The sequence below is a fragment of the Hakea prostrata genome, chromosome 3 (genome assembly GCF_041222555.1).
Source record: "Hakea prostrata isolate BN-2017 chromosome 3, UWA_Hpros_2, whole genome shotgun sequence".
Classification (NCBI taxonomy): domain Eukaryota; kingdom Viridiplantae; phylum Streptophyta; class Magnoliopsida; order Proteales; family Proteaceae; genus Hakea; species Hakea prostrata.
Window position 1 is genome coordinate 7,532,540 of NC_142602.1, and position 10,216 is coordinate 7,542,755.

Consider the following 10,216-nt stretch of genomic DNA (forward strand, 5'->3'; position numbering starts at 1 on the left):
AGCCCAAAATGGTCCGGTCCAACTCCGATTCGATCCTCCGACCCTGGTTTAGGAAAATCTTTCCACGTGCGTATTTGTATTGTGTCATTTCACCAAGGTGGCGGAGCGCATTTTCTTTTGGCGATTGGCGATACGGTTCTCGAAGCTCTGGTTCCGCGGTAATGGCTTTCTTACTGAACAAAGCCGCTGTGTTTTGTCGCTCTGTTTCTCATTCTCAGGCAAGTTTTCGTCTCTTTTACTGTTCAATAGATCATCAACCACCGCGTCGCCCCTCCTTTGATGTTCTCTTCTCTAATTTTGCAATTGGCCGCATTTATTTTATTTGATTGATTTTTAGCAGAAACTGCAAGATCCTTTTGTTCTTTCACGCCGTCAGCTCCATGTCGAACCAGGTGCTCGGGAGAAAGCTGTTAGTATTCTTATAATTCCCCTTCTTATTGTTTTGACCACTGATTCATCTCGATCTCTGTTTTTTTTCTTCTTTTTCTTTTTCTTTTTTCTCTTTTTTATTTTCAATTACCTTCTAGGGTTTCCATACGTTCTAGTCCAGTTATATATTATAATTAGTTGCATAACGGTAATAGTGATTGTGCTCTTGAAAGCCCTAGAAGATGATTTCTTTAGAATGAAAGTACAGAAATAATATGGGACTGTTATATGAGCTCATTGTTCTTGGACAGGTGACCAACCATACCTCGATCACTCCCCAAAAGCTCACCCAGCATGTGAACTGTGATCCCGCTTTTTAATATTCATGCTACATAGTAGCTTGTTAATCATTTTGCTGTCACTCATGAGTGAGATAATCCATTATCAAATATTTTACTTTGGTTTCTATAGTCTTACCACTACGCCCTTTGTAGAGTTGAAGCGATTGAATATGAGATTTTGTTTGTTAGTATTTCTCTAACTGTTAATGTAGTCTCCTTCCGGTTTAATTTCTGCTGGTACCTCATTTATTGTGGGAAGAAATAGTCATTCGCATTTCGGTACGATTACTAGGGTTACAATCCTCAAAGTCTTTTGAACTTTATACATTCCATTTAGAACCTCATGAACTGATAGCGCATTGATAATTGGCTGGATCTTGATGGAGTAAGTGGTTCAACTGGTTGTCCAAGTAACCAATAGCAGTAGGTTGGCTTGGGTGGAGAGTGGAGGGCTCTAACCTAGAAATATGGAGACTGGATGGTCATCCCTTAACACAAATGAGATTGGCCAAACCGGTTTGAGCATCATCCTGATACCCAAGTGGAATCTGATCTACTTTTCATTCTCATATTGGGTTGGGTTTGACTGGAAAAGTCTTGAAAAATTATCTCACATGAAACTAAAGAAACAAGAAATGCATACATTTATATGACTCAAAATCCTTGCACATCTTGATGAAATGATGCAACTTTAAGAGTGCAAAAATTCTGTCAACATTCTTAGAAACCTGCAATCAGGCATGGTTTGTTAGACTTGAATTTCTTAAGATTTTCTGAGGCCTACCCCAAGTCATTATAACAGATCAGGTTGTGTTACTGAGTTCAAGCATTTTATGTCTCTCAAATTGTGACCTCAGCTGTAGTTGCACTGTAGGCTTAATGAGTACTGTGTCCAAGATTCAACTCATGGCAGATAACTTGCATCATGGCCAAAGTTGTGTGGCTTATGGTCAGTAAGCTTCTCCTGTGGGTTGTTGTACTATTACATTATTGGGAACAGGTGGTGTAAGGTAGCAAATGGTTTAATGATTGAGCTGCTGCAACTGACCGGTGGAGTGAGTTGCTGATCCAAGGCAAAATGTGTTAGTCATTGAAACAGTGGAGTGTTATTTTCACTGAAGCTGTCTGTAGCTTGTATATAATGGAACAATGCTAGCATTGTCTTGTCTTTTCTTGAGAATTTGTTTTGTTGCTTCCTGTCATGAAATTTGCAATCCTTCTCAATTTTGATATGCAAAGGGTGGGCATGCAGCCAACCTAATCCTGCTGGTAGCCTGGCCAATGAGTTGGTGCCATGGGAAGGGCAAGGTGGTCCTTTCCTAGGTGTCAGAGAGACAGGCACAACCTGAGCACCCTAATGGAGTGGTGTACCCCGACTTTTCCTAATTGATAATTGACATTTAAAAGGTGGTGAAATGGCTCTAAGCTCATGCTTAATGGTATCTATTCCCCCCTCCAAAAGTAAAAATGCTGATACTAGTATGCTTCTAGAAATGGTTTTATGCCACAACTGTCTTTTCCCTGTTAATTACTTCCATGGAGTTTTTGTAAAATGATTTCTCTACTGCAGTTAATTCTAAATTTTATCTGCTGGATCTATTTTACTCTTCACAGCCAATCAACCTTAAAACTGCCTTCTCTTTCTTTTAGCAAAATTAAAACATAACTGTCATTTGCAACCTAGTTAACTAGGTTCTCATGGACATCATATTGGACTAAATCATTTGTTCTTCTGTTTTTTCTCCCTTTCTATCAGCTATTAGAAGAAGACCCTGCTTTGAAGCGGTTCAAGTCACATAATAAGAGTGTGCGGCTAGTCAAAAGAATGGGGGATGTGCTCACAATTGTTGTTGTTGCTGGTATGTCTAAGCCTTCACTTATATATATGTAGGTACAGAGACAGGAGTTGTTTGATGAGTAACTTGTTCAAGATGATGGTGGATGATAATAATCATCAAACTTCTATGATGTAATGTAGTTGCTTGTCAATTTCAGGCTGCTGCTATGAAATCTATGTCAGAGCTGTCATGAGAGAAGAAGCTCGGAAACAGGCACAGAATACAAGCAAGGGAGCATGATTGAAATTGTATGTTTGTGAACATTTTTTGTGTTCTGTTCATCTACTTTAGATCACTGACTTCCATGAGGTTGCATGTGTTTCTGTAGCTGACTGAATAAGTAATGAGCCATGTGGATCCTGTTCGTTGAAGTGAAACCAGATAGTATGGGAGAGTTCAAAAAAGGGTTGCTTCAATGTTCATTGTGAAGCTTTTTAACTGAATTAGTTCTGGAATTTTGGTAATCAAGGTCTATTCAATATGGAGGTCAGTTGAAGAGATATCATTGTGAACTTTAAGTACATTGCTTTCAGAAACCCTTGTGTAACCATTTAGGACTGGAATTTTCTAAAGCATGTATGTTCAAAAGGTTCAACCTTTTGTTTTTCTGTTGTTTGTGCTCATTTTATTAACATTGCTCAAAATTTGGTCGATTTACAACTTCGAATAAAGAAGCGATGGAGGTTGTCTGCTGCAGCAAGAGGAAGAAGTCCTTGTCCAAAGGTGAAGCGAGTTTGTGATTGAAACTCTTGGTGGGTCATGAATTTAGTGAGTTCCCAAAGCCGAAACTTCTCTTGGCATTATGTGTATCGACATTGATATCGAGATTATCAGATTACTGATATAATAATCTTTTGTCATTAGGTAGTATCGATCGCTAGGGTTCAAAATCTGTGGACAAGTTAAATTTAAGAGCAAATTGCACTGACACCCCAAAATGAAGGCTTTAAAACACTGACACCCCACTTTATGTTTTAAAAACACAGACACCCCATTCATTAAACATACTAGTCCATTCTATTAGTAAAATCATTAATCCACTGTTCATTTTTTTTTAACTCCAAAAATGCCCTTACCCAATCTATTCTCTCTCCTCAATCGGATCTCCTCTGCTTCACCCTGTAGGTAGCTTAGCAGCCGGAGAGGAAGCAGCGGCGAAGCGGAGAGTCGAGTCGATGGGAGGTGGCTGCAACCGCCTCGCAACAAACCCGAGCAACTACATCCTAACGATAAACTTCAAAAACAAACCTCATCAAAGCACTGGCGGTCCGTCATCTTGAGATCCTTTAACAGCTTCTCAACCTGTCTGTTAGTAACCTGTAGGGAACTTGCACTTCCAAACTGCAAAACAAAAGCAGAAAATAGGTAATTGACCAACTAATCCATCAATCAACCTAAATCAAAGGATTAATTAAACCCTAGCCAAGATAAAGCTCCCTCCATGGAAGAAATCAAAAGGAAGAAAGTAGATTCATGGCCTGAAAGCCCCAATATCTGAAAAGATTTAAAGATCTCTGGACCAAGATGACACTTGGTCCAAACAAAGTGTCTCCAGCCATCTCTAATCTTTAGATCTCCCACAATCTCTCACATCGCAGTCTACAAAGACCAATTGGAAAGTGAGGGAAAATGGAAAAAGTAGAGGAAGTGAAGACATTGGAGACCAGACCATCCATGCCCCGCAACTCAACGGAGCAGAAACCACCACCACACACCCGGCAGCCGAGGCGGCAGAAGAACTAAGTTCTCTAATACCCAATTATGAAAAATTAAGAATGAATGATGGAAGTGAAAGAAGAAGACGACGGGAGGTTGAGGACGACCAGGCAGATCCTGAAATCACAGGTACCCAGTCTCCCCGGAGTAGCTGTGAATCCAACTTACAAAAATCTACCCGGAGTAGATGAGTGCCGGGTAGGCGGGAGGCGGGAGCCACCCACACGACCCGACCCGCGCCCCCCGGCGCAAACTACCAACGGTGAAGCCGAGGAGATCCGATTGAGGAGAGAGAACAGATAGGATAAGGGCATTTTTGGAATTAAAGAAAAATGAACATTGGATTAATGGTTTTACTAACAAAATGGACTAGTGTGTTTAATGAATGGGGTGCCTGTGTTTTTAAAACATAAAGTGGGGTGTCAGTGTTTTAAAGCTTTCATTTTGGGGTGTCAGTGCAATTTGCTCTAAATTTAATACATACTGGATGTAGTTACAACTTATGATTTCTATTATCTTTCTCTTTATCATAAAAAATAAAAATAAAAAAGTTGAATTTAATATTATTTGTTTGTGAATCGAATTCCTGATGGATGGAACACAGCTTGTGAGGTGAGAAGATGTTCAATGCAGTGTATGGACTGAGTAAACCGGACCTTGAAATGATGAAAATCCTAAGGGAGAGTTTACTGTAACGAGGGAAGAACGATTTTGGGTTAACTTTGGGTCGCATTACTATGTCTTCCCTATTAGTTAATTAGATCTTATTTGACATCCATAATGAAATCGTTGAGGGCATCGGTCGTCGCTCATCAGGCTTATTCAGATAAGAACACCGCAGCATACAAATCTATGAATTTCTAACGCGAGCCATTTGTGTTTTCCTGAAAATAAGGACATTTTTTTTATATATATTTATTAATAAAAATTAAATCTATGACCTTTTTATTAAAATGTATTAATTAATACTCCAAGAACAATCCTGCAATGTAAATCATTTGTATATATTCTATTTGTTCCACTTCAAAAGAGAATAAATCCACTTAAAAAAAGATAGAGATCCGTCACCCCCATTTAGCCAAACCAAACCATCAAGTCTTAATTATAGAATAGAAAATATGGCTTTGGGATCTTTCTACCACTCTGTTGTTGTATACTAAAAACTCTCAATAACCTGTCTTTTAACTTTTTACTAAAATATGTCTCATTCTTAAATTTTGTTCCCTCATGATTTAACCACTAAAGTGGTATCTTTTAGTTGGTACAACCACTAAGGTAGTATTATAACGAACTAGCCTGAAAGTAGATAACAAGCCCGAAAAATGAGATGTCGGGGGTTCTACCTCGGAGGATATTATACTCCATCGCCCGACTAAAGCCCCGACAAAAAAAGAAATCAAATGACAACGTATTTCCATATATTATTCTAGAACTGTGTACAGGTGAGCCGACTTAAAAAATTAATACATATTTGTATTAACATAATAAAAAGTAGGAGTAGAAATAAAAAAAATTTTGAATGGTAATAAGAAAAATATATATATATAAATTTGTGAAATTAGCAGTGTCTTATCATATTTACACATTGAATATTACGAGTTTGGAATCCTATCCAATAAGTACTATTGGATTAGAATATTTATATATGGTTGAATTCTATTCCTCATTAAGCATTCAATGCGAAATTTCTCCAAGAAAAGGAGCCAAATTGAATATCACATTTATGATCCATCCTCTTTTACAGTTAACCTATTTGTTGTTACTTAATCTCTAGTGGAACAATTAGGAGATGAACTACCTTGCCATGACTGAATTTTCTTCTGTATCAATTTAAAAATCTCTTCTCCACCTAAAACGGAATCACTAGTTTCCAAGAAGACATGGCTGAAAGAAGCATGAAAATAATCGTTCTCAAGTGTTAATGCTCCCCACTGCTTTAATTAGAAAAATGTAACTGACAGCAATGATAAAGTATTATTTAAGTATTTGATTAGTGAGATTTGCTTTGCCAACTGGAATGAAACCAATTCCACTGTGATCTTCCTAATATCTTAAGGCATAATTAATGTTTTATTTCTCAAAAACTTTATAACATCTTAGGGCTGGCGCCGAGACGGGCGGACGGGGGTCGAAGAGCCCCAACGACAGAAGGGGGGTGAAACGAGATTTCAAAAAGCACACACAACAAAATCACATCGTCAAATAATTTTGGTGATCCGATTCCCACACCACACTAATTTTATAAATTATAACCATGATTTCAAATCTTTAGATATTTGAAATCTCCAGACTCATGTAACCAAACCGGCCCTTAATGAGTAATGAACTCCTTAAATATCTGACCCCACCCCAAAAAAAAGACTCTTTGAATATGGGTTCTTATTTATCATGATAATGATATTTTTTTTCAAATTTAAAAATGAATAAATAATGAAAAGAAAATCATTTATGTATCACGCCTTAGAATATTTTTTTTTCTTGGGTTACCAATGAACAAATAAAAAATAAGAATATAAATACAGAAGCAGATTTATGTTATCTATTTATAGCCCTATTTATAAGTTAGTTCAAATAACATTGTTTGGAAAATAAAAGGGAAACAAGAAACCCTTAATGTTAGCCTCATATCATCTATTAATTTTGACCCTCGACACTTCAGGTGAGAAACTATTTTGGGCATTTTGCATTTATTGAATGTTAGCTGCACTGTCCACCGAGAAAAATAATTCAGAAAAACTATTCCATTCTATGGTTGAGTGATCTTTCTAATAAGGATTTCATGAATTCTCTCCAATAAATTCACTCTATACCATAAGAGCTAAAGCTGGTAGGTCGATAATTTATATTTCCAGAATCGAAATTGATCCCACCGATTTTGGCCAAGTTTTACTTTTACCAACTCCCACTGATTCAGATCGTTCAATGCTCGCTAGAACTCGTATTGCACCTAACCCATAATAATGAATTTGAAATTTCTAGGCTTCAACGGAACAGGAGAGACGATGGGATACAGCATGCATAGGATATCTATAAAATCTACTACATTAATGATGTTCTTCTTTAACCATCTTTTTTGAATTCTGTAATGGTAATTTTGACTAGTCTCTGATCAAAGTCGCAGCTTGCGCTTTTCTTATATTCTTATAGCAGTTGGGTGTTCATCAGTTTAGTATTTTTATCAACAAAAGCAGACTTTGAAAACTCATTGCAATCCCTATATCTAGACTTTGTGCAAGTTGTGAGAAATTCTGTGTTTGTGTGAGAGAGACAGCTGTCTCCTCCTCAACATCATTTGGTTTCTGGGTTTTTCCTCATCGACTCTCTGTGTTTTCATTTCTGTTTAAGTTGAAACGATCAACCTGGTTTGAGACTAGATCAGGGTCTCTCATCTCGTCTGGGTTTTCTTGCTTGATACTTGTTTGATTCAAGGGAAGAGGATTCCAAAAATGGTGACATTTGGAGGAACTACTGAGAAATGCAAAGCCTGCGACAAAACGGTTTACTTGGTGGATCAGCACAGAGCTGATGGTAAGGTCTATCACAAGGCTTGCTTCCGGTGCTACCACTGCAAGGGAACCCTAAAGGTAAAACTTTTCCTATCTCAATAACTGATGACTCTTAGCAAACGTTTCTCTGAATTCCCTTTTTTGGTTATCTTTTATCGATTACTCTGCAACTTCTTCTTTTTGTTCAGCTATCTCATCTTTGATGCTAATCCTGATTTATTTCATCTCCTCCAATAACGAACGATCTAATGTCTTTGCCTTCTTAAGGATACAAACTTTGCTCTTCAATTTTTAAGAGTATGAGGCATGGTTTCTATTGAACCTTTCCAGATTTTTTCCTTTGCTTCAAATGAATCGGTTGACTGATGTATGGACGTGGATTTGTTGGATTGACTTTGGGACTTTGATCACTGTAACTGTATTTGGGTGTACATAGCCTATGAGATGATTGTTGACTGATGATGGTTCCCTCGATAAAACATGTTGATCTTGTGCCATAGGACACGAATTTTCTTTTTTATATGGATATGTGATTTGTGAAATATTACTACTAATACTCTATTTCCTTCAACCATATGTTTTCCTGTGAAACACTAAAGTTATCCTGCATTGCAAATATTGTTGACCAGAATTATTCTCTGTGTTTTGATCTGTTCCTTCTAATTCGATGGTGGTGTGTTTGGCTGTTTGCAGCTGAGTAACTATTCATCTTTTGAGGGTGTTCTATACTGCAAGCCTCACTTTGATCAACTATTCAAGATGACTGGCAGTCTGGATAAAAGTTTTGAAAGTCAGTTGTTAATTAGATTCTTTCAGTAATTCTTACTATTCCATTTATCAATTCTAATACTAATCGATGCATCTTTTTTTATTTCTTCTTGTAGGCACTCCAAAAATTCCCAAATCTTTTGAACCGGTAAAGTTTATTGAGTTTGATAGTATTTTCATTTAGACAGTAAGATTTTGTGTAGAACTTTGTTCTTATATTAGATATTCCCATGAATAATACTACTTCTGTTGAGTCAGTTTGTTTTGCTTGGTTATCATTGCACAGGCCCATGCCAGCAACAGGGTTTCAAGTTTGTTTGGGGGAACTCAAGATAAGTGTGTGGCTTGCAAGAAGACAGTTTACCCAATTGAGAAGGTAGCCTTTACTGTGACAGAAAACATTTCCCTGAATGCTGTGGATGTTTCTTCTTCTTGGGATTCATAGTTTTGATAGTTTTGTTCTTTCAGGTAGCAGTTGATGGCAGTTCATACCACAAGCCCTGTTTCAAGTGTTGCCACGGAGGTTGTGTGATCAATCCATCTAACTATGTTGCCCATGAGCACAAACTTTACTGTAAGCACCACCATTCCCAGCTTTTCAGGGAGAAGGGGAATTTCAGCCAACTCAAAAATCATGAACAAACTAAAGGGGTGACACAGAACACAATATCAGCTTGATACACCTGGAACCCTATACTTCTTCATTTCGAGTAATGGTTATGTTTTCCATTTAAAACTGTTGGATGTAACAATGTTGGATCATATCTGTATTGGGTCTTGGTAACTAAGCTTGGTTTGAAGAGAAAATCTGTAAATTTTTAAAAAGAGCTGAGGACTCAAAGGAGGATAAAATTCAAGACAGTGGGGTTTTAGTTTGATTCGTAGTTCTTTGAGCTTGTGATGTTTGAATAAGTAATAATTATCCAAGAGGTGGGTTGTACTACAATAAAGTGATGAGCTAGTGTCTTGTAATTGATTCTCTATTTGCTTTAGTTATCTAAATTTTGGTGATTGAATCATATGGTTGTTTGATTGTTTCCCTTTCTCTTGTATATTTGATCCTCTACTGCAAATTAAAACTTTGGTTGTCCAAGCAAGAGCTTTCACTGATTATAAAGCTTGGTAGGAAGAGTGGTTTGATATTTGATTATGGTTCCATTGGCAAGCGTAAGTCTTGCTCAGTTATGATATTACTGTTGCTGTTGCCTGTTGGGTTTCTCTGCCCTTGGAAGGCCATTTCTAAAAGCTACTTCCTTTTAAAGCTGAAAACGAATATTATGAACAACCATTGCATCTTGTTATCACATTAGTCATGGTTTCCGATGTTACGTATGTGAGCCTGATTTTGAGTGAATGCGGGGGTTGGCGGGGTGACAGCCTCCCACAGGGAACGAAGCATGCAGATTTTCCCTGCAAAGCAAGTGAAGATTGTATTTACAAGGCGGATACGAACTTTGCTCCTAAGGAGCCCAAATTGCATTGGGACTCATTATTTAGCGGTTCAAAATATCTTAAGAGATATACGGTGTTGATTATATCTCAACCTCGAGGAGTTGCTCAATTGACAAAAATCAAAGTCTCATAATATGAGTTTAAAAGTTTGAATCCCTAGCAGATCCGCCAATCTTTAAAAATAAAGAAAGGAAAAGAAAGAAAAAAAAACCCGCCGAATTTATGG

At 37.4% G+C, this 10,216-nt stretch overlaps 2 protein-coding genes across 2 annotated transcripts; both read left to right on the plus strand.

Moving 5' to 3' along the window:
* Positions 1-93: 93 nt before the first annotated feature.
* On the plus strand, positions 94-3,156 carry LOC149020504 (succinate dehydrogenase subunit 7B, mitochondrial-like). The gene is made up of 5 exons (XM_089148662.1): positions 94-218; positions 341-409; positions 2,467-2,569; positions 2,706-2,796; positions 2,877-3,156. The coding sequence occupies exons 1-4, from the start codon at positions 162-164 to the stop codon at positions 2,786-2,788; spliced, it is 312 nt and encodes a 103-aa protein (XP_089004788.1). The 5' UTR covers positions 94-161; the 3' UTR covers positions 2,789-2,796; positions 2,877-3,156.
* Positions 3,157-7,359: 4,203 nt separating this feature from the next.
* Positions 7,360-9,353, plus strand: LOC149020505 (LIM domain-containing protein WLIM1-like). The gene is made up of 5 exons (XM_089148663.1): positions 7,360-7,848; positions 8,464-8,560; positions 8,655-8,686; positions 8,825-8,914; positions 9,007-9,353. Exons 1-5 carry the CDS (start codon positions 7,711-7,713, stop codon positions 9,214-9,216), a joined length of 567 nt encoding a protein of 188 aa, XP_089004789.1. The 5' UTR covers positions 7,360-7,710; the 3' UTR covers positions 9,217-9,353.
* The last annotated feature ends 863 nt before the right edge of the window (positions 9,354-10,216 follow it).

Coding starts and splice junctions, on each gene's coding strand:
- LOC149020505 (XM_089148663.1), top strand. CDS start 7,711: ATGGTGACATTTGGAGGAACTACTGAGAAATGCAAAGCCTGCGACAAA. Junction 8,561..8,654: donor TCTGGATAAAAGTTTTGAAA/GTCAGTTGTTAA, acceptor TTCTTCTTGTAG/GCACTCCAAAAATTCCCAAA. Junction 8,687..8,824: donor TTCCCAAATCTTTTGAACCG/GTAAAGTTTATT, acceptor ATCATTGCACAG/GCCCATGCCAGCAACAGGGT.
- LOC149020504 (XM_089148662.1), top strand. CDS start 162: ATGGCTTTCTTACTGAACAAAGCCGCTGTGTTTTGTCGCTCTGTTTCT. Junction 410..2,466: donor CAGGTGCTCGGGAGAAAGCT/GTTAGTATTCTT, acceptor CCTTTCTATCAG/CTATTAGAAGAAGACCCTGC. Junction 2,570..2,705: donor CACAATTGTTGTTGTTGCTG/GTATGTCTAAGC, acceptor TGTCAATTTCAG/GCTGCTGCTATGAAATCTAT.